This window comes from Jaculus jaculus, chromosome X (genome assembly GCF_020740685.1).
Source record: "Jaculus jaculus isolate mJacJac1 chromosome X, mJacJac1.mat.Y.cur, whole genome shotgun sequence".
Lineage (NCBI taxonomy): Eukaryota > Metazoa > Chordata > Mammalia > Rodentia > Dipodidae > Jaculus > Jaculus jaculus.
Window position 1 is genome coordinate 19,095,730 of NC_059125.1, and position 25,488 is coordinate 19,121,217.

General features: G+C 36.5%; 1 protein-coding gene across 1 annotated transcript in view; it reads left to right on the plus strand.

Annotated features, from left to right (window-relative positions):
- Dmd (dystrophin) overlaps positions 1-25,488 on the plus strand; it is a 2,157,654-nt gene that overhangs the window by 1,608,685 nt on the left and 523,481 nt on the right. Inside the window, exon 56 of the mRNA XM_045140973.1 lies at positions 4,389-4,578. Coding sequence (XP_044996908.1) covers positions 4,389-4,578 — 190 coding nt within the window. The remainder of the gene's footprint in view (positions 1-4,388; positions 4,579-25,488) is intronic.

The following is a 25,488-nucleotide window of genomic DNA, read 5'->3' on the forward strand; positions in this document are numbered from 1 at the left end:
AATATTCAGTGTGTTCATTAATTTTGTTTGATTATACACAGTTTCTTGTGATATAATCCACTGATAATCCCATCCATGTATGTAATGGTGAAAATTGACCACATATTCTTCAGTCTTACCTTGAAAAGTTACAGATCGCCCTACATTTTCACTTAGGTTTTTATTCTATTAAGATTTGCTCCCCCCAGAAAAAAAAGTTGTGATTCCAACTATCTAGAAAATAAAAATCCTTCCAGGTTTATTCAGAGATAGCATGGAGAGGGAAAGAAGAAGGGAAGAAGAGAGAGAATGTGTGTGTGTGTGTGTGTGTGTGTGTGAGAGAGAGAGAGAGAGAGAGAGAGAGAGAGAGAGAGAGAGAGAGAGAGAGAGAGAATGGATCAAATTATACTTTTGCCTTACTGAAAATCAGTTTTTAAATGAAGATGGTGAAAAATGCTTTCCATGATTTGTCACCTTCTTTCAGAGTTGTATTTTCTTGAGTCGGTGTTATACTAAGTTTCTTATCTTCTGCAATTTGCACATTTGTCCCTTCCGAAGACCCATGTGAACTGACGATATTGCAAATCTCCATTACTCATAGATCTCCTTCAATAGCAACGAGAAGCAAAGTTAGCCCTGATTCAGGCTCATTTGCTGAGTGTGAGATCCTCTGTTTTGTCTGCCTTGAAAATTATAACCTGTGCTAGTAGCTGGCTAGTCTTTCACATGCATCAATTCATTGGCTACAAGGAATGATTTAACATAATACTTCAGAAGATCTAGGTTCATGCAAAGAATTTTAATGGAGAATGTATACACATTAAACACCTACAAGGGAAGCAAAGGAAAAAAGAATATGGTAGGACAGCAGTAGAAGCTGGGTGTCTGCCACACAGGTGTCACCACAACAATGGATCACCCCACCCCCAAAGATAAACAGTCCCTTTCAGGACCCTACTGAGATGAAGCAAGGGAAACAAACAATGATAACCTACACTTAAGACAAGTGTCAGACCATGGGTGATGATTGCTTCAGGAATTCTGTGTGCAACTGTGGACTAGGCAACTCTCTTTAACAGGCCAATTCTCAAAGAATGCTGACAGCTGAGTACTAGCAGTCATGAGCACTCCTATAGCAAATGGTGAAAGAAATTCAGTCCTGGACAGGGGTCTTAATAGACTAGCCCAGCATTCTCTATATAGTAATTCTCAAAATTTGTCCCAAGAGCTAATTCTCCCAATTAAGCATATTTGAAATGCCTGAAAGGCTTATGGAAACACGACTACTTGGAATCCATCCCTGGGTTCTCATTCAGTAGGTCTAGCCTGAGGCCTGAGAATTTCCATTTCTATTAAGTTCTCCTATGCTGCTGCTGAAGCTGCTGGTCCTTCAGCCATATTTTGAAAACCATACTTAAAATGCACCCTCTTTTATATACTGAGTGTAGCACAGGGTACTCAATGAATAGAATGAAAGTCTTTAGAAGGCATCATACCACTCCTTATACTTTCAAATTCTCAGCTACTTTTGTGCATTTTAAAGCTGGAATAGTTGATGGGTAAGCTGTCTTACTTATGTAACACCTATTTAATATAGTAGATTATATTTACAAATTTGTATTGCTACTCCTAATACCTGGTCTTTATTACATTTAACATCTAGCCAGGGGCTGGAGGAATGGCTTAGCAGTTAACGTGTTTGCCTGCAAAACCAAAGGACCTTGGTTCGATTCCCCAGGATCCACGTTAGCCAGATGCGCAAGGGGGCGCACATGTCTGGAATTTGTTTGTGATGGCTGAAGGCCCTGGTGCACCCATTCTCTCTCTGTACCGGTCTCCCTCTTTCTCTGTCAAATAAATAATGTTTTTTTTAATCTAGCTAGACTTTCTCCAGGCTCCATAGAGTTTGATATCCTAAACAAAAAACTTTAAAAATAATCTTTTTTATGATTCTCATCATTTTTATATTTTTTATTTATCACATCAGCCATTCAAAGCCATATGGTTGATGAAAATTAAAAACTATGGGATACATTTAGAGCTAATTTGCATGCACAAATATGGAAATTAAGTACCCTTGACTCATTTCTAGTCTAGACTTAGCACAATTAAAAATTAGGAGTTCAATGAACATGAATTGAACCCGGGAATAAGTTTGTAGTCATTAAACCCCTACACAAGCAGAAACAATAATCCCATCTAGGTTTAAAGAAGTTTGTCAAAGAGCTCATTTGAAGAGAATTTCTGCCATTGCTTCCACTAAACTTTTGGAAGTATTTCCCAAATAGGGAAATATTCAGCCTAATGTTGTCAATATTTCATACCACAGGGGTATCACTGAGGAAAATGGTGCCTTACTGTCCCGAAAAAGTTTTGCTTTGTCCCTAAGGGCCTAATTTACGAAGCAGCAAACTGCTGGTACTATTTGGCTTAAATTTTCATTGTCTAGATAGAGCCCTTTCATCTGATTTACTGCACTGCTCTGAACTCAGTTACTGGGTACTTTCTATGAAAGTAGAGGGCGAGTAGTGTTTCTAGTTTAATGATGGGAGAGCTATGGTGCACAGAGAACCCCTCAGCATGAAGATGACAGATAATGAAATGCATGAAATCTATAAAGTAGGGAAGCCAGCAGTCCAGGCTAGCCCTTTGGTTCTTCCAAATTTAATTCCCTTCCATAACCACAGTGCTGTGCTGTCTTTCAAGTCTACAGTATTAACATTTATTTAAGAGTTATTAAATAGCCTAGTGCAATGCTTACATTTTTTTTTCCAACAGCAGCATCCTCATAAACCTATTCTTCTCTCTACCAGTTAATGCACGCAGAAGATTTTTATCCAGTATGAGTGCTGAAACCACACTGTGGAAGTCTGTGTGCTCAGCAAAAAAACCTCACCCATGATGCATAAACAGCTCTGGGGGGGGGGGGGCAGGGTTGCTGCCGCTGCTCTGCAGGAGTTGTTTATTGCCTGGTTTGCACATCCCATGATAAAGTTGCTGCTAAAATAAATTGCAGTTTTGCATAATTATTGACAATCATATCTTAACAAGGAGAGTGTTTCATACTCCGGTGTTCAATTTTTTTAAATCCATTTTTAGACTATGTTTAATCCCAGAAAGTGTTTGTGTAGTAAGTGAAGGCAAATAAGAAATTTAAATAGAGTACTAATTTCCTCATTGCAGACAAAATTTACCTGAATCTTTTTATACAGGACTGTTACTGCCTAAGGCAATTATCCCTCCTGAGATATTATTATGTAGATTTTGCTGAGGGCATTTGGGTATGTAGCATAAATACATGCATTATATGTATTATTGGAAAGTATTACTTTATATATTTTTTTCTATAGGGAATTCTGTTTCGTCTATTTAAAAGAGGGGGGAATGGAAATAATGAGATGAGGGCAAAAAAACTAACATTTTGATTACCCATAATGTAATGTGTAGACATACATTATTGTATTTGATTCTCATCACAGCAGTAACTACTGCCCATGAAGAAATGAGAAATTGGAGAGGTTAGTAACTTATCACACACTGCTAGGGATATCTCGAATTGAACCACTATCTGCCTGGTTTATAAGACTTTTTCAATTAAACATATATATTTTTTCTTTTGGATAATTTTGGTTATGGGATCATCATGTAATGAAATATGAATCTAACAAAATAATCAAAACAAACTAGTATCATGAAAAATCATCACAATTTATGCAATTGTTTCTGTGAAATGTTGTTTCGCCTTGTTAATCTGTTTTACTCTTCACCCTTCAATCCCCTCCCTCTCCTTCCCCCAACCAGTATCCACCTTCCAACTTTCCATTTGTATCTTCTTGACTTTTTTCCTACTATATTTGATCTTTGTTTATTGCCTCAGAGAAGCATGAAAGATAGGCATGATGAGGACTTTAGGGTTTTGACCATGAAAACTAGCTTTAACTTTTGTGGCATGTTAAAATAAGCTTTTAGAATTGTCCATTACAAACTACGAAATTGGGGGGGGGGAATATTCTTAAATGTGTGTGTATGAACCTATAAGGTTCAAAGTTCCATCCTCCCCTTCATGTGCAAGTGTGTGTGGGGGGGGTTTCATAGAGGGTACTTGTAGAAGTCTTTATTATTCATTTTTAGGGGAGACTGGGGTTGAACCCAAGGCCTTGAGAGCAGCAGGCACGCTCTCTATCATTGAGGAATATCCTCATCTCAGTTTTGCTCACTTTTAGTAAACTTGCATGCTATCCCCCAGGCAGAAGCTTTTATGTTAAATAGAAATGAAAAACAGAACAGTATTCTAGATAGGGCTTAAATGGTGAGCTTTAGCAGGGTACCTTTTTTGCTTATTTTACTGAGCTCATTGTGTATATTATTCTGATACCAAAATTTGCATCTGGCTATTTGTGCCTTTGCAGAGTGAGTGAGCGTGAGGCTGCTTTGGAAGAAACTCAGAGATTACTGCAACAGTTCCCTCTTGACCTGGAGAAGTTTCTTGCCTGGCTTACAGAGGCTGAAACCACTGCCAATGTCCTACAAGATGCTACCCATAAGGAGAAGCTCCTAGAAGATTCCAAGGGAGTCAGAGAGCTGATGAAACAATGGCAAGTAAGTCAAATGTGTCCACATTGGCACTCTACCCAATCCAATTGAACGGTTCTCAACATATGTACCAGTAACAGATAAACTGGGACCAAAATTGAATAGATGGTTTATACAGCCTGATATATTTCAGCAGTCAGGCAAGGAGGAAAGAGGCAGAGGCAGATAGAAAATGCATTTGTAATTCCATTAAGTCTCTTGATCTTCTGAAATGTATGTGGTTTGTGTGACATTTTTAATGAGAGAAATACTTGCATATAAGACCAGAGGTTTGGTCAAGCAGAACCTTTATTCAGATAGAGTAATAAGTGGAGAGTTGGTTTATTAAATTGAAAAGGTTGCCATTTTCAGTGTTTATTTAATATTTTACAGGGAAAGCATCTGTATGAATTGTCTGTTTTATTTAGCGTTGCTAACTAAATCAGTTTCCCTTCATTACTTTCAAATACAATTCTGAAATGTTAATCTGGTAGGTTTTGTAGTTTTCTTCCTAACATGATGTGGAGAAATAAAAATGAAATGGCTAAATTTGTTATAGTTTCAGATCATGCGATTTTCAGACAGTTGGTTTTCATAGAAACAAAAGCTATTGTTATAAAGTTTGATTGCATAAGCAGGGAGCACAGAAGCCCAGGGTCACTTTGTTTAAGTGGAGTCTTGGCAAGAATTATCTTCTCCAAATTCAAGGAGGTTCCTAAGGTTTGTCTTCAATTACTGATGCAATTTTCTTGTTTAATTCTTGCTGTTGTTGTTTGTTGATAAGAACTTTATTGGTATTTTGAGTGTGAGTTGGCACATTATGATAATCTGAAGATTTTTTGAGTCTAAGGTAATTTGCTTCATTTTTTTAAATTATGATAACCAAAGTGATAATTCGTGTTTAGCTGATAAATATTCCCCAAATCAAATCACAACAAGGAAAGTTTCTTGCTCAGCTTTCTTCCTTGCTTTCCTCCATCTGTTGTTTTGTTTTGATATGCTAATTCATCTACTTTGTTGCTCTGGTGTAGCTGAAGTTTTACCTAAGCAATGATTTATGGCATCGTGTGTCCATGGTTCTTACTTTCTCATCCTTTTCTGACCCTATTTGCTCCTCCACAATGAACATTAGATTTGTTTGCTCCTTTGGAGGCAAGTTGTTTTGAATAGTGTCTCACGTGGTCTTTGCAGAGATCTTCCATGTCTTGTGATAGAATGCACAAGCAATACAAGTTTTATGCTTTTTTTTCTCCCTTTTATATAAATGGTTAAACAGTATATTGCTATAATTCATTCAGTTTAGGTTATTTCATAAATAAAATTGTGTTTCATCTTATAAAGTTTGATAAAGTCACACTTGAATTTTAATTAATATAAGGATCAAATTTTCCCCACAGCTTTGATTACATGGTTTTTTGTAGATTACTCCAGAAATAAAGAATATTCAAATCACTAAGATACATAAATATCAAGGTTTTAATGAACTTCCTCTCAAAATAGTGAATAAATCTGATAGATGGCAATGATATATATACCTGTAGTCTTTTATACAATTAGTATTTCTAGCTGCAGTATTCATACCTTTCTAATCTTGAGAAACTGAAATTGTGAGTTACAGAGGGAAAACTTGCTGTACTTCCTAACTGTATTTAGTATGGATGAATTTAAAATAAGCTGTTGTGTGTTTAGGTTTCTAATCTCTCTTTCAAACACCGATAAGTTATTCTGAAAAAGATAACTTAGATTTTCATATATTACTTTTAAATATATAGATATATGCATATCTATATATATTCCTGTATATCATCTATCTGTCTATATAACTTTAGGACATGTATCTCACTTGCTTAATCAAACCAATGTTTGTTATTCACTTAGAGTCCAATGGCAAACCCTTCTGCATTTTTAAGATACAGTACCAGTTACAGTGATCCTTCAAAATTTTAAAGAATTTTAAAATAAAGCACGGGCTTTTAACCACCTTAGCCTAAAAGTGATGAGCAGTATTTTTCTTGTTCTTCTTTTGAGCCAGGTTCTCACTCTGTCACCCACACTGGCTTTATACTGATGATTCTCCTGTTTCAGAATACCAAGTAGTGAGGTTTCAAGTGCATGCACCAAGTCCATCTCTGAACTGAAGTATTATTAAAAGAAATTTAAAATTTAATTTAATTTAAAATTATTAAAAGAAATATCAAACCCCTGCAAACTTTCACATGTCATTTTTTCCTTTTCTATACTAGTATGAACTAGACTATAGAAGGGTATTAACTAATAAGATTTAAAATTATTGTTAAATTTTTCTTCCCTTCTCAGTTAATATTCTGATCACTATTAATTTCCATTGCCTGAAGTATAAACTCCATGTTATGGTGATGGTTAAATAGTCTTTTGATGAAATATTTGGAGATGTCATAGTAAAAATTATACATTGCAGAAGCTATTGATTACTGTTAATGGCACATACCAAATACCAACTTGTGAAATGGATTCAAGAAACTGGGGTTTAAAAGCAACAAATGGAAATGCCAACACACACACACACACACACACACACACACACACACACACACACACATACACACACTTTAGGACACCACATGCAATTTCAACATTTTAGTAAAATGCATTTTTTTCAAAATTTGAATTTATGCTTTGAATGGAAAGAAGCAGTAAGCCTTCTTACATCTTGATTCATTGGCCTACCCCAAAGCAGTGATGATGTTCTTTCTACAAATGCTGCTGGTTGGAAAACCTTCAGGAAATGTGTTTTTCTCTGTAGTTGTCAGTCAATTGACTATTCTTTACTTATTTCTCTCAGCAGTGATCATAGTTGATGGGGTTTCTAAGCACATATGTATTATAAAGTATATTCTTCTTGAATAATTTAACCAATAAATTTCACTCTGAAACAGATTAGAAGTTTATTGCACATTAGGGGAAACTTTTATTTACTTTCTTTTCTGAAATCAAGGAAGAATATTATGCTTGTCCTTACACTTTATGATGCAGATGGATTTCTTGTGAATACTTTTACTTTTGATAGTCTAACTGGAAATGTATTTATTTGTTTATATATTTTGAGGTAGTGTCTAGCTCTGACTGACCTGGAATTCGCTAGGTTTGAGGGTGGCCTCAAACTCACAGCAATCCTCCTACCTCTGCCTCCTGAGTGCTGGGATTAAAGGCATGTACTACCATAGCTGGCTCTTAATTGGAAATTTTAAGCCAATGTACTTCTGTGGAATACCATATAGAAATGGAGCAGTGAAAGTTTAAGATTTTTTTTAAATTTCAAAGTCCTTTTTAAAATGAAGAACGGTATTCATAATTGAATAAGCCTTTTTTCTCCAAAATATTTTCTCTATAGGCCAAAGAGAGTTGATAAAGATGTTCATGGCTTAAAGTTCTAGCATAAATCCTCGGGTAACTCACTGAAAATTGAATGACTCTGCATCTTTTCACATATTCCATGAACTTCACAAAACTTAAGTGGCTCATTAAGTACTCCTAAGAGATCATTATAAAACAAGCTTTTGAAGAGTCAATGTCAGTGTTGGCTATGTGGCAGGCAGCGATGGTCATAAAGTGGTATTATTAAGATCTTATTTCTCAGCAAGAAACTAAGGAGCAATTAATATTGGAAATCCCTTCATTTTCAAGCTGGGTCATATCTCAGGCATATACATAATATGCACTCCCTTCAGGAATCTCATATATTTTACTTATGTCTCCTCTTAATATCCTTCATTATAGAAAAAATCTTCTATTGGATAAAATGTTCCCAGAGAGATAAGTTTAGTGTATTTTGAATTATACATATGAATATACCTATAAATTAAGATATCTTTGATTTCTGATATATTATTGAAATTGGAAAATAATTTCCATATTTCTCACAAAAAATGTTTAAGAACTTTTAACTCCAAGGAAGAACAAATAATGTTTTCATGGCACTATAATTAGTACCTTGAATGAATTAGAACTTAGCATATGGAGGTCATCTTTAAATCCCTATTTCTAAGAAAAGGATATCTGGTACATTCTTTCCTATTGCTTTGATCTGAGTTGAGTTTTATGAAACTTTTAGATTACTTATTTTGATTGTTACCTAAGATTTCAAAAGAGATTTTTTTCATATTTTTCTTTTGCTTGGTAATGACTTCCCCTATCTTTCTGGACATGTGAAAACATTATCTATCTATCTATCTATCTATCTATCTATCTATCTATCTATCACCTATCCATCCATCCATCCATCTATACATCCATACATACTATAAGGAAAGTGTAAGAGAAAAGAAAAGAGTACACCAGACTTGTTTATTGAGAGAAACAGTGAGGGCCACTAACCTTCCTATGGAATGAAGGCTGAAGTACTGATCCAGGCTTGAGTTCAAAGCTATATGGAGGATCCTAAGAAAGAGACTGTACCAGGTGCAATTAATAAAAAAAAAAAAGTTGCAGCTTTTTGTGTCCTTGTTCAGAATTGGCTTCTTTAGCCAGGAATGTCTAAGGGAAGAACTCAGATGGTCCATGGTCCTGTAAGGCCATCTAGGCTAAGGGGCATACACCAATCAGGGAAGGAGGGAAGGTATCAAACTTAATGAGGCTGAATACCTCTGTTGCAGTCAGGTTCACATTGCTAGCAGAAATTGCCCAAACAACAGCAGCTTTTGGGGAAAAGGGGGTTATTTTGGCTTACAGACTTTAGGGGGAAGCTTCATGATAGCAGGGGGAAAAGATGGCATGATCAGAGGGTGGACATCACCCCCTGGACAACATAAGGTGAACAACAGGAATAGGAGAGTGTACCAAACACTGACCAGGGACACTGGCTATAACACCCATAAGCCCACCCCAACACTGCCTCCAGGAGGTGTTAATTACCAAATTTCCATCAGCTGGGAACCTAGAATTCAGAACACCTAAGTTTATGGGGACACCTGAATCAAACCACCGCAACCTCTGTTCTCAGGGAAGGCTATTAGCTCTTCACATACATACATGTACACATATTTATATCTAAGTAATTTATTTTATTTCCATAATTTGTTTTAATTTAAAAAATCATTACTAAATACCTGTTACATATCTGTTGCAGTCCGGTTCGCATTGCTGGTAGAAATCACCCAACCAAGAGCAGCTTCTGGGAAAAAGAGGTTTATTTGGCTTACAGGCTCGAGGGGAAGCTCCATGATGGCAGGGAAAAACGATGGCATGAACAGAGGGTGGACATCACCCCTTGGCCAACTTAAGGTGAAACACAGCAACAGGAGGGTGTGCCAAACACTGGCATGGGGAAACTGACTATAAAGCCCATAAGCCCGCCCCCAACAATACACTCCCTCCAGGAGGCATTAATTCCCAAATCTCCATCAGCTGGGAACCTAGCATTCAGAACACCTAAGTTTATGGGGGACACCTGAATCAAACAACCACATTCCGCCCCTAGCCCCCATAAACTGATAATCATACATGATGTAAAATATAATGCATTCAGTTTGACTTTAAAAGTCCCCATAGTTTTTGATCAATCCCAATGATGTTCATACATCCCCATAGTTCAAGATCTTTTAACTGAGCCATAATACCAAAATATAACCTCAAAAAACCCATAATGGCACAGAATAAATATTCACACTGCAAAAGATGGCATTGGGCATAGCAAAGAAACATTCAACTAATACAAGATTTAAAACAACCAGGGCAAATATCAAACTCTATAGCTTCAAGTCCAGCAACTCTAGCCAGTGACAAATCTCCGAGTCCGATAATTCTAACCAGCAACAAGTCTCTGGCATTCCGATTCCGCCCCTCCAGCTAGGCTACTCACAGTCCTGGGAAACTTCATCGGGCCTGGCAGCTCCTCGGCAGCCATCTCATGGTCCCAGCACCTCCACTGGGTCTCCACTGCAAGCCACAGTTCATCTTCATGTCCCCATGGGATCTCTATGCAGGCAACCAGCAAACCTGCTTCACACTGCCCATGGCCATTTCCAAAACACAAGACCGTGTTGCAAACTCAATGACCCTCTTTCCAGCATTTCTTATACTCCACGATACCAGGTAGGGTGCCAATTTGTTAATCCAGGGGGGGAATAAAGCAGACTTTGAAGAACAGGACATTCCTTGAGCACTCAGGCCATTTCAAAAGAGTCGACATTCTTCCTGTTGCCCCAGCGCAGGTCAGCTGGCCCAGTATCAAAGGTTGTAATCTCTCAGTTGCAGCTGAACGGGCAGCAGTTCACCCAAAGATTTTCCTTTCTGTGCCATATCCCTCTGCACACACCAGTTCATTTCTACGTAAAGCAACCCTGCACAACTTCTCAGGACATGGGCATAAGAGCAAGCTTCTCACACAAACTGCTAGCCCAGTCCAGGCAAAGCTCTTTCTCACCCTCATAAGCCAAACCTCACAGTCCATAGTTCTTACTGCCTTCAGGTCTTTCAGCTCTGACCAGGATAGACCATCAAGCTGTACTTACAGCACTGCAAAGCATCTCTTAGGCCAAGGTTTCAACTCTTTCCACATTCCTCTTGGAAATCAGCTCCAAAAGGCCAAAGCCACACAGTCAGGTGTCTAGCAGCAACCCCACTCCTCGGTACCACTTTACTGTTGCAGTCCGGTTCGCATTGCTGGTAGAAATCACCCAACCAAGAGCAGCTTCTGGGAAAAAGAGGTTTATTTGGCTTACAGGCTCGAGGGGAAGCTCCACGATGGCAGGGGAAAATGATGGCATGAGGAGAGGGTGGACATCACCCCCTGGCCAACTTAAGGTGGAACACAGTAACAGGAGGGTGTGCCAAACACTGGCATGGGGAAACTGGCTATAAAGCCCATAAGCCCGTCCCCAACAATATACTCCCTCCAGGAGGCATTAATTCCCAAATCTCCATCAGCTGGGAACCTAGCATTCAGAACACCTAAGTTTATGGGGGACACCTGAATCAAACTACCACAATATGTTAGGTTTTGTGTAGTAAAAACAGGAGAGGACAGAGGCAGAGTTCAGTAATAGAGTGATTACTCAGTACATGTAGGTACTGTCATGAGTATTCTAGTCAAATAGTCTGGGGAAATCTCCTAGAACAATTTTGTCTAACCTTGCTTATCCATTTTGTGAAGTTTAAACAATGCAGAATCTTCAGTTGCACCTTAAAGAAATTCAAGTTTGATTAATCGCAGCATGTCCTGGCCCACTATTCTTACATCCAAAAAAGGACAAGAGAAAGTCACATTCCAACAATCTATTACTAGACAGGCCAGTGACAGTGTAAACCTGAACCTGCAGTGGTTGCAGAATAAAGCAGGGCAATCATGAATTTGAGGCCAGCCTATGCTACATAGCAAGATCTTGTCTGGAAAAAAAATCTCTCAGAATTTAAACAGGTACACTTGTTTGAAAAAATAGAACACTAGAGGAAATTGCATGTGTAACATCGTACTAGTGTGACATTTTTCTATGGCTGGAGTATAGTTGCTAAAAGAAATAAGATTGGGGTGTATAGCTGTATTACTTTACTTGTTGCAATGACTTTATACCTGACAGGAATTGTTAGAACCAGAATGACTCCACCTTTGGACTCTAACTGCCATCTCATTATAGCCCTCTGTTTCCCAAAAGTGACCTAACCATCTCTCCCAATTATCACATTCCTGAAAGGATCCTGACCACCCATTCCTATTACCACTTGCTGGAATGGCCCAAGCCACCTGTCTGATTATCACTTCCCTACAGTGTTCCAAACCCTGAGGCAAGGTGGACTGCCTAGAAACCACAGAATTCTAATGCCTCCACCTTTCCATAAGTATCTCCTAGTATGTAAGGGAGGTGGCTTTGTTTGTAGGGTCTTGTTCTAGCACAGGCTGACCTGGAATTCACTATGCAGTCTCAAGGTGGCCTTCAAGTCTTGGAGATCCTCCTGACCTCTGCCTCCATGGTGCTGGGATTAAAGACTTGCTCTACCACACCAAGTGGGAGGTGGCCTTTTGACCTGCCTGGTCAGAGCCTTCTTCTATCTTCCCTGAATAAATCATCTCTCTACTGTTGAGCCAGGTCTCTTCCCTCTCATTTCTTTTCCCATTTTTCGTTAACAGGAAGCAGCTTTAAAAATAAAAAAAAAAAAGATTTATTGTTGTTTAAGGATTTCAGGCGATGCATTACATCATGAAAGGGAAGGTATGTCAGCAGCAGCAGTAGTTGAAGACTGCTTACCTGGCAGCCAGAACAGGAAGAAGAGAGTCAATAGGAAATGAGATCAGGCTATAAAATCTCAAAGCCTCTCCACAATGAGCCACTTCCTCCAGCAAGTTTTCACCATTAAAGCTTCCACAACATTCCCAAACAGAATCATAAACTGGCAGTAAGTATTAAAACTTAGGAGAATATAAGGGACATTTTGAATTGAAGCAACACTCAAAACTAGGTAAGGATAAATTGTACAGAAAAAAAAATATGACAAAATAAATAGAGAATGGGCCACATAGGCTAAAAAAGACACTTAATTTAATACCAACTTGTCCAATTTCTAAATTGCAGTAACAGTCTTTTGTACAGTGAATGTAATATTTCATAGGATGTTGTCAGAACTAATGATAAGGCACATGTAAATACCTACTAGTGGGGCAAAGTATTGGAATTAAAGATCTTAGTATAAGCTGTCTTTATTTCCCCCTTGCCTTAAAATTTAAAATGTAAAACATTTTTTTTTACAATTTTTAAAATTTGTGTTTATTTTTATTTATTTATTTGAGACTGACAGACAGAGAGAGAAAGAGCCAAATAGAGAACGAGAGCAAGATCGAGAGCGAGAGAGAGAGAATGGGCACGCCAGGGCCTCCAGCCACTGCAAACAAACTGCAGACGCGTGTGACCCCTTGTGCATCTGGCTAATGTGGGTCCTGGGGAATCGAGCCTTGAACCGGGTCCTTAGGCTTCACAGGCAAGCACTTAACCACTAAGCCATCTCTCCAGTCCTTGTTTATTTTTGAGTTAACCTATAAACTCTCAGAAGGTATGGCTTAGTTTAAAGCAAGTAAATGGAGTAAGCAGACAAATTTTTGCATGTTTGCTATAGTGCTCTGAAAAGAATGTATTGGAAAGACATGAGGCTTGTGCAGGAACACATTAAAATAGTTATTTCTGCCATAGTCCAACCAAAAAGTTAAGACTAATATAGTAATTCTGAATGTATGAATCAAATTTTAATTAGAGGTTAAAATAGATATCATGACCCACTCTATGGGGTAAAGCGATAATGTGAGGTAATTTGGAAAGAATATTTTCACTGAGTTGTAGAAATTAGGGGAGATCATATTGTGTTGGTTTTGAGACATGTGTGATTAACAGAGGCAAAAACCTCACCTCCCTATAAGCAGTTGTGAATTCACAGCTAAGTCTTGATGAAAATATAGGTTTAAGTTATAAAATTGAAGAATATCAACATGGAAACAATAGGAAGAAATGATGTTAAACGCAAATTGATGTCACTAACTGAACTCCTCCGTGCTTCACTTAAAAATATACTTAAGTGCTACCAAAATATTGCTGTTGGCTAGAATTGGTGTTCAGTGATTCTATTGCCTAAGGTATTCAAAAGAACTTTGTTATGGAAAACTTCTTAATGCCTTAAACATGAAAAAAAAAAGAAAAGTATTAACAAAACTGGTATTAAACTCCTACAATGAAGAATGTAAAAGTATTTGAATAACACATACATCTTGAAAAACTCCAGTAACAGCCTGTTTTTGGTTTTTTATGGGTTTTTTTTGCCATATTAACAGTGAATTTCTTCTGACTTTTGTTCTCATGTTGCAACTAGAAAATGTCATCCACAGTCACAATACTACTGACTATACTAACAAGAATAGATTATAGAAACATATGCTTGTCTTCTTACTGCATATTTTATATGTAGCTGTAGATACAAAAATTTCTACAGATTTCATAGAAAATTCAAAAGAAAATAATGTAGGCAGGGAGATTACTCAGTTGAGGTCTTGATGTGTATGATATAAGTCTACTGTAGAGCTAAGTTCTCTGCAGTCTCTGAATTTCTGCACTGATGAGTTTTGAGTGTCCTCATTCTCTATTGCCTCCTCCCAAGAGCTGGTTGTCAGACTAAATGTGAGGGTAACACTCATTGTTAAACCATCACTTCTTCTTTAAAATACCCTGGGCCCTGGAAGGTGTGATAGAAGTAGCTTGTCTCATGCTAGGTAGTTGGACAAAGGCAATAGGTCCATACAGTAAAGTTCATAATTAATATATATTTTTTATTTCTTACGGGATGTCATGAGGGCCTGAAAATGCCTGGGTTAGATGTCCCCATCACCAATGTAAACAAGTGTATGTGGCCACAGAAAGCAAATACAAACACACACACACACACACACACACACACACACACGACTCTAACCCCAGTTTTGCAGGGAACAGAGACCAGAGAGATGCTGGGAATTGCTGACTGAAAAAAAAAAAATGGTGAAAACAGTAGCTCTTAGCTCTTGTTGAATAAGAGACTTAGCTTAAAGAAAACAGGCAGATGTGTAAAAAGAGGACACCTGCTCTTCTTTGGTCTATGTATGTGTGTCCAGGACAGGCATGTCTGCACATACACATACATACACTACACACATTACTCATCACACCACAATACTCTATAAACACACTCAAAAATTTAAAAAAATGAAAAACATTTAGGAAAGAGAGTTAATGAGGACAAACATTCAGGACTTACATTTCCTCTATTGTGAATAGGAATATATGAGAGTTACTTAGAGGTTAAATGGGTATCATACTGCACCATTTAGAAGACAGAGGTGGAGAGTCAATGTGAGATCTCATCTTGGGGAGTCCAGTAATAAAATAAATTTCCTCGATTTAATGTAGTAGAAGTTTCAACATTTTATTATAAAGGCAATCAAATTTTGGCCTTGTTATCATGGATTAGTTCATATACAATCATATTAGTTGAATGCATTGAAATCCTTAGCACCACCTTTACTTAATTTTGCATTACATTAAGAAATTCAGTAGACTATTAAAGCAGAAATACTAGTACTATCATCAAATTCTTATTATGAATGAAGTCTTCTAATTCCCAACTATTAGATTCTATAATTTCACATCCCACAAACCACTAGAACACCCCATATGAGTAAGAAGACACTGTTCAAAAGTCAATTGACAAGTCAATTTTGATAGTCTCTAATACCCATTGTCTTTTATTCCTCATAGAAATTTTCTGACAGTCCTAGAAAATAATAGGTACAAAAATGCTCTGAAAAAGATTTCTTCAAGTGAAATATTCTTATAATAGCATGAGTTATCATTCAACAAAAATCAAACTGAAGCTACAAATCTGATATTACACTCTTGAAAATAAGTGATCAAATTTACATTAACTAATAATAAGTAGTTTTTTTCCCCTTTTTATTATTAGTCAAGTAATTTCGCTTTAATTTTCTAATTTAATTCTAAATGGAACTTATGGTATTGTAATAATATGGTTTCTGTTTTTAAAGACACAAAAATGGGAACAAGAAAATATTTTATGTATTGTTACTTACTTTGAAATTAACTAACTTTGGTTATACTACCTGTAGTGGTTTGATTCAGGTGTCCCCCATAAACTTAGGTGTTCTGAATGCTATGTTCCCAGCTGATGGAAATTTAGGAATTAATGCCTCCTGGAGAGTTCCAAACTGCTCTCCACACATCTTAGGGATGGACTCTAAGATATGGCTCCAGTGACTTACCTCTTCCTCAGTAGGGCCTCACCCACTGAAGATTCAAGATTCAAGCCTACATTTATGGGGCCTCACATTTAAAAGCACTACAGGTCACAAAGCTATATATGGAAGATTCAGTATTTGAAGTTATGCTTGACTTTCTGTGAAGCCTATCCTGAACATTTAACATAGTTAGCATTTAAAGCAAAGACCTAAAATATCCAAAAGTAAGTCCCATGTTTATAAATAAAACATTTCTGCTTTCTTAATGTCCATTTTCATTTTTCATTTTTTCATTCCAGTTTCTATGTCTCTACTAAAACATTGCTTTATGAAATCACTGTAGCTACCCAATTCTAATGTTCTTACCAAGTTCACTTGACCCTAGAAACTGTTTATTTTGTTGCTCTGGTCCACTTCTGTCTACAAAAAAAATCACCTTTTGACTTCTTGGAGTTATATACTAAATGACTTACTACCTCCTTAACTACTCATTACTCCCTCCCCCTTTAACTGAAGATCCATTGTGGGTATTATTTTCTGTTTTCATTAATTTTATTAGCTTGATTTACTAGCCAAGTAATTTATAAATGTGAGTTATATGCTAGGTGTTTGTGTAAAGATTGTTTGTGTATCTACTTTATTCAAATGAGTGTTTTTATTCTTTTGCAGTATTCATCCTACATTTCTATCCAAATATGTTTTTTAGACAAATGTCTCATAATACAAAATAATATTATAAAATAAGCCATAATTTAATACCTGCTCTTTACCACCTATATTGTTATTCAACACCATGCCATTTCTTTAGTTAGAGATATTTAAGACTATGTAACCATTGTATACCTCCACTTTTACCTGACTTTCAAGTTCATTTTTCAAGATCTGTGGGTTTGTCCTCCATAATCCTTTATATTTCTTCATTTTCACACCTACTTACTGCTACTTTATTTCTTGTTCTTGTTACCTTATATCTTTTCCTTTCATTCCTATACACTCACTACTACAATCTAAACTGACGGTTGCCATGTCAAATTAAACTTCTGAAAGCATAACTTAGGTGTGATCTGGAATATTAATTACCTGAGAATGGGTATTCCCTTATTTTATTCATTTGTAAGTTTCTATTGCTCAAGATAGTGCTTGGCACATGATATTTGTCAGTGAATGAAAGAAAGAAATATATGATTCTCCTTTATATATAACATTTGTGAATTCTTGAAATGTTGGGAATGCCCTGTAAACTTTTTTACTTGTCCCTCAAGGAGTGGTCCTCAAACCTCAATTAGTAATCTTGTTTCTAATTTTGTTTTTGTTTGCATCCTGAACTCCTACCCAAATGAACAACTAGCCATCCGTAGCAGGTTCGCTGAGATGAACTCCCAGACCAGGCACAGTTATGGAGGAAGGGATTTATTGAAGCTTACAGATCCAGGGGAAGTTCCGTAATGGCAGAAGAAGCTGACCTGCTTTCACAGGAGCAAGGAGAGAGAGAGAGAGAGAGAAAGAGAGAGAGAGAGAGAGAGAGAGAGAGAGAGAGAGAGAGAGAGAGAGAGAGAGGAGCACAAGCATGAAAGCCAATAGCCACACAGCACTGCAACACTTCAGGATCTCCAGCTAGCACACTTTGCATATCTTTTGATTGAAATCTCAAACCTACCAGCACACCTTAAGATGCGTCCAGTGAAACCACCTCCAGCCAGGTGGCTGCAGATCCGAAGTACAAACTAAAAAAAAAAAAAAAAAAAAAACACTGAAAGTACTGGGGGCCATCTATTCAAACCACCACACTATCCTACATTTAGTAACTTTTGATGACATGATTTACTATGATAAGGTTCCATTGCTTCATTTCAGCTTACCCTGATGTCCCTTACTTTCCAATGTAAACAATATCCATAGCCATCCTTATTCTCTGAGCTTCTAAGCCTGAAGGCATCTGTCTCCTTAGTTCCTCTAGGCATTTCTCTGTACTGTGGGTCATGATTAGCGTTTTCTACATCCTGTTACAAAAGCTAGTGTGAGCATTAAAGCTTGGCAGTTTGAGTTTACAATATGATTCTGCTTCCTACTGAAGATAGACTCATTTCTTCACTACTCACATATTAGATAGCTATGAATAAATGGTAATAACATATACCCTTCAGACTGTTTATGAAGGAGATATGAACTAATATATGTGAAAGTTTATAAACAGTATCTGACATTCAGTTAGCACTCAAAACACCTCACAAATATGGACTGGAGCCTATATCTCAGTGGTTAAGGTGCTTCCCTGCAAAGCCTAATGATCTAGGTTTGATTTCGCAGTACCCATGTAAAGCCAGATGCAAAAATTGGTGCATGCATTTGGAGTTTGTTTGCTGCAGCTAGAGGCTTTGGCATGTCCATTCTCTTTCTACCTCCCTCTCTCCCTCTCTCTTTCCATACCTTCCTCCCTCTCCCTTCTCTTGCAAATAAATAAATAAAAAGAGTCCTTTCTAAAAAAATAGCTAATATGCCATTACTTTTCTCATGCTTATTTTTATAAGCACATGTAATATGAAATAAACTCTGGAATTGTTCATTTCACTATAAGCCCCTTGGAGGTATAATTCTCATTTGATTTGTGTGAGAAAATATTTAGTAAAATTCTATAAGTAAATGAAACTATGCTTGGAAATATTGGCTACATGAGCACTGAAACTTCGTTTTTAGAAAAAGAGAAATCTTTTGTTAATCTTCAGTAGATTTTAGTTCTTAAATGTCAATATTGACTCTTTTTATGAAAATCTCTTTAAAGTCTTGAGATACAAACTAACCTGAATACCTGTTTTGCAAAACAAACATATAACAAAAATTTAAAACTAGATATTATGTCTTTCATAAAGACTTCCTTGGGGAAGTAAATTGGATTGCAATCTTTCATTTCAACTGGACAGAAGAGATTGAAATTGAAATTCACTTTTGTTAAAGTAGGTTGTTTTTCCCATACAGGCTGAGAAACATATAAAATCCCACCAAAGGCTTAAAGATGTGTTAATAAAGATAAAAATAAATTTGTTTTAAATAAATGCAGAAATAACAATGAAAACAATCAAAATATTCACTAACTTTCTGATCTCTATCAGAATCTATACAAGATATGTATAATTTTCATCCTTTTTCTCCAAGAAGGAATAATAAGTTCAAGAAATGTTTGAGCACAAAAAAATCTTAAACAATTTCCTTTTGCTTCCTACGTCTCTCTTTTTACCTGGAAGAATTTTGAGAGCTAGCTGCCTTTGGGTACAGAGTTTCCAAGAAACAAATGCTATTCTTTCATATGATGAATGAGGATTATCCTCTGGTGGGAAAATTCTAGAACTGTGAATTGAAGGAGCCAAAATAAAGAATATTCAGTAGTATATTTGAAAACAAAAATCTTCTAGCACTTTATTTTGCCTTTGTTAATTCTGATAATAAAATATTTTAGGTATTAGTCAAAGATTAATAATTTTCAAAATAATTGAGGTTATCAGCATGTTACTTTTCATTCCATATGAGCTCCATTTACATTTTTCCATATTTTCTAAATTACATTAAAATGAAATGTCAAAAAGTTCACATTTTTTATGTTTAATAGCATCAATCTTTAAAAGAAAAAGTTATCTGCATAAATCATCCATTACCTGTAGAGGTAAAATAAGTCATTATACCTGGTTATGAAAGAGTATTATATGAATACAAGAGACATAAATCATTCCCCACTGGAGATCGTATTAATGTACATGGAAGAATGTCTATTTCCTGATAGTGAGAAAGTAACAAATTGTTTTCGTTTCTGTCTTTATCTGTAGTTGTCCTTGAGAAGTCTGTTACCATGTTAGTATTCATTGTTATTATTAATATATTATTATTACTTAAAACAATCTGAATCATTACAAATGTAATCTTTGCATTGTATAAAGATTTATTTTAAGTTTCTCACCATAAACACATTTAAAGATATAGAATTATCTGGAAGTTACAGAACAAGTTATTCTCTTCAGAATGCAGCTTTTTTGTTTGTTTGTTTGTTTTGGTTTTCAAGACAGGGTCTTATTCTAGCTCAGACTGACTTAGAATTCACTATGTATTGTCAGGATGTCCTTGAACTCATGGTGATACTCCTACATCTGCCTCCCAAGTGCTGGGATTAAAGGCGTGTGCCACCATGTACCAGCTCTCATGGGCCAACCACTTTTCACCTCAATCCTTTGCTTCCAATTCTGCAATATTGGATTAAATTCAAGTCTGCAACCTCAAACAGAATGAGACCTGGATATTTACAAAATACTTTAGCAGACATTCTTCCAATGATTTACTCCATAAATCCTATTTTTATGCTTGTAATAGTTTCACAGATGCTTGGAAAACTGTTGTACATTGTGTTTTAAAAAGAAGAAATGAATAGAGAGAGCATTTTCACCTGTTATGGGAAAGTGCTGGCATTCTAGATTTTGGTAGGAAACACTTGTCATTATTTGTATGAAACTACTTGATTTTTTAGATAGCTCTTAAGTTTATTTCCCTTCCATGACTCAACAGCAAGTTTTGTATTCTTGCAATAAATGCACTTGGTGGGAGAATGCACTTATTGAGTCGATTCTTGAGTGTGCCTTGTAAGGAGAGGTATTGAGAAGTAGGATCTCCCAAAGCTGAGTAAAGACAATGCAAGGGTTAAGATATGGAACTACCTTAAGCAGAAATCGATAGTAATGGGAATTAGAGGAGGGTACGGAGACTTACCTGAAAAGAAAAGTGAATATTACCAAAGGGGGCTCAGGAGCTTTCTGTAACCTGAGAATGGGATTCATCCCATATACCTTTGGAATAGACTCCAAAAAAAGGTATTCTAGGGTCTGAAGAAATAGCTGTGTGTGTAAAGTGCTTGCCACATCACATAGGGACATGAGAGTTCAGAACCCACTATAAAACTGGGAATGATGGTGCAGGCTGGAAGCTCAGTGATGGGGATGTGGAAACAGAAGGCTTTCTAGGGTTTGCAGAATTAGTGAGCTTTGAGTTGAATGAGAACGATCCAAACTCAATGTATAGGATGGAGAATAATTGGGAAAGACACCTGATATCAACTTCTGGCCTCCATACACATGTGATATGTGCACACCCGCACCCTCACACACACACTCATGCACCCACACTCATACGTGCATACACACCATATGCAAAGACATGTACAAAATAAAATTTTTGTTAGCTTTTGATAACAACTAGCTTTCTTTTTTAAAAGTTGCAAAATACTCATGATGTTAACTTATATGAATTAAAATTGAATCTTGCCAGACATGGTAATGCACACCTTTGATCCCAGCACTCAGGAGACTGACATAAGAGGATCACTGTGAATTTAAGGCTAACCTGAGACTATGTAATGAGTTCCAGGTCAGCCTGCACTACAGCAAGACCCTACCCATTAACAGCCAAAAAAAAAAAAATGAATCTTGATCATGAAATGTCTTAAAAAGCTGTGTGGCCAATTACATTTTACTTCCCTAATTCTTTTCCTTTTTATGCACTATGCACCAAAACATTTGGACAACATTGGATGTGTTCTATGTCAATGTGTAATATTTGATATTCAAAATATATTTGCTATCACCCACATTTGTATAGATCTATCTAATTTAACTATATGGTAGCCTTCACTGCTAATTTTTTTCTCTTCTGTCTATCAACTTCCTTTGTCCTCCAATCTGTCCCTACCTATCAATTTATGACTTATGTTTCTTTGTCTTTTGAATTAGTCCTACATGTATGTATGTATGTGAAAAGTGAAAAGGAAGACATGAGCCAACAGACAACTTTTTGAAGAAAATTCATTCAAAGATATATAAAATTAGAGCTGGAGAATTGCTCAGTGGTTAAGGCACTTGCCTACAAAGCTTAAGGACCTGAGTTCAGTTCTCCAGTACCCACATAAAGCAAGATGCACAAGGTAGCACATGCATCTGGAATTTGCAGTCACTAGAGACCATGGCATGTACCCCCCACTTCTCTCACTGTCTCTCAAATAAATAAATGCCAGTGTCATCTCTTCATTCCTCTTCCAAGTGGGATGAACGATGGTGGGTCAATCAGGCCATGAATCACAGTTAATCCTCAGCTTCACCTACCGGCCTCATCTGAACCTGTACAAACCACTAACTGGTTGAATTAATGAGGGTTCTAGCTTGCCCTCTCAAGTGCCTCCCAAACCCAACCAATGCATGTTCTCTGGTTGAGTTACTGGGGGCTATAGAAAACACTCGCAAATGCTCTCAAGTGTCTCCCAAGCCTGTTTATTTTGAATATCACAGTCCATTATGTTTTTTTTTTTTTTCATGCTGGTTCATTTGAACAATTGTTTTTTTCAACCTGAAGCTGGGACTGATTAGCCCACATTTAGCACCTGTTGTTATGGGCTTGTAACTCTGAAACTAGTTTTTTGTATGTCCAAAGTCTTCTTTGTGACTCTTCTTTCCTAAGCATGTTTCTCTAAAATCTTTCAAAGACAATTGGCTGGGAAAAGATTTTGATCAGTTTGACTATTCTGGAACATGCCGGGCTACTTTTTCTGACAAGATGTCATTTACCTTGGCACCTTTCCAGTGTTCTCCTATTAGTGGTGAACAGAAGGCCCCACAGTTCTGAGCCTAAGGACAAGCCCATATATTTCAGAAGCAGCTGTGCCAGAATTTGGGGTGTCCACATGTGTTATGTATAGCAAGGGTGACCATGTAGCTTAGCATCACACTGAGACACTTGTGAAAGCAAAAAGAGGACACTGAATTTGGTTTTATGACTAATTTTGAAAATATTTATTTACTAACCAAGTTAACTTTATTGTATAAACAGACTTGCAAAATCATTTTATACTATTTCAAAAATAAAATTTGAGCTTGGAAGATTAAAAAAAAAAGAAAAGATATGTAAAAATATTATGGTATCATAGAGCAGAGAGTACAACATATGTTATATTTATCCTAACTACAGACTGCCCCTAAATCATAGTCTAGAAATAGTGGACCTAGATGAAGAAATGTTTCTCCAAGTGCCCATGCTGCCAGTCATGGCTTAGAGAGTGTGTTGAGAATGTAGTATTCTGAGATGAGGAAGGACTTAAGCAGTCCTTAGCTTGTTCTTGTATCCACTTAGCTGTAAAGACAACTAGATTAGATGCTTGCTGGAGGCCATTTCAGCTCTGAAATTTGAGATATTTTAATTCCACAAAGCAAATTGTACTTAAGTAAAAGAAAGAAGAAAACATTGACTTTCTGCTCATACCGAAGCATTTTTCATTTACTATCTCCTCTATTGCCAAAGCCTATTCCAATCAGGAAGAGTGTTTATTCCACCCACTGGTTGCAGCAAAACATGAAGGAAAGCTAAGCCAGATGGTATCTAGAAAGATTTACATTTCCATTTTCTTTCTTTTTCCATTTGCATATTGTATAAAACTGCCCATGCTTCCATCTGAGCTGTGATAATTAATTTAATGTTATGATCTAATGGCTCATGACAAAATTATATCTTTATCCTATCATGAACAAATTAAAGTATTATAAGAAAAGTTTCTTATTTCAGATTGATTCCTGTAACTTAAACCAATTGTTATTGACTAAATTTTCATAATTATATTTCAGCCTTTATTTAGAAAATCCCTCTTTCATAGCAATAAATTTTCTTAAACACAGTCTAAGTTATAGTGAACTATTCCGAAGTGAAGAAAGGAGAAAAGAGTTTATTTTGATTTAGGATTTATATGTGGTTTTTGTATATCTATAGTACTGAAATCACTTTGGTCTGGGATTACTTATAAAATTAAAAGTGAAGACAGGACTGGAGAGATAGCTCAGTGCTTAAAGCACATGCCTGCAAAGCTACAGGACCCAGGTTCAATACCACAGTACACATGTAAGCCAGATGGACAAGGCAGCACATGCATCTGGAGTTCATTTGCTGGACCCACTCATTCTCTCTATCTGCTACTTTCTCTCTCTTTCTCAAATAAATAACAATAAAATAAATTTAAAAAGTAAAGACAAGTCATAAAATTGTTGCCACCTACATTTGTTGGTGATGAATGGATTATTTAAGTATTTACTTTTAATTTATTTTTATTTTTATTTACATGTTTGTTTTGTTTTGTTTTGTTTTTTTTCAAGGTAAGATCTTGATCTAGCCCAGGCTGACCTGAAATAACTATGTATTCTCAAGCTGACTTCAAATTCTTGGCCATCCTATTGCCTCTGTCTTCCAAGTGCTAGGATTAAAGACATGCACCAGCATGCCGAGTTTATTTATATATTCTTATGAAGCCTTAACATCTTAAGCCATATATTTCTCTAAATATTTGTTTATTTTCAAGAGAGAAAAGGGTGGAGAGAAATCCATAGAAGGAGGAAAAAACAGGGTCTCCTGTGTCTGCAAACAAACTCCAAACAATGTGTCACTTTGTGCATCTGGCTTTATGTGACTACTGGGGAATCAAACTTGGGCCTGCAGGCTTTGCAAGCAAATACTTTTAACTTCCAGACATCGCTCCATTCCAGATTTTATATATATATGTATATATATGTATATTTATTTTTCGCATGTGTTGCATGTTTGGTATGGTGTACATGGTATGTGTGCCTAGTGTATGCACATGTGTGTCCAGATGCTTATACCTCATGTTCTGGGTGTCCTTCCCTATTACTCATCTGCATTATCTTGTTGATGGAGTTTCTCATTGTACTTGAAGCTTCTCTTTTCAGTCAGGCTGGCTAACCAGTGAAATCCAGGTAAGTGTAGCTGTTTTGGCTACTGGGAATTGAATTTGGGGTCAATTCAGCCCTCTTAGGCCCTCATGCTTGTGTAGCATGCTCCCTTACACCCTGAGCCATCTCCCCAGCCCCCTTTAGCTACATTTTACTAATCAATAAAGTTCTAATCAAATTTAAATCTCAAAAAGAGTAAGTTTACATCTATCCGTTGGTGTTCCTTGTTCTTTCATAGGTACGCTCAGGTAGTTATATTATTGTCTGTTGTTAATTCAAGGAAAGCAGATTTATTGTGGAGCATGTTTTTGGTGACAATATTTTATTGTTTTGAATTTCCCACAAATATACTTTTACATAGAATATGTTGTGTTCTTAAAGTAGTTAAAGTAGAAAATAGTTAGATGAATATATATATATATATATATATATATATATATA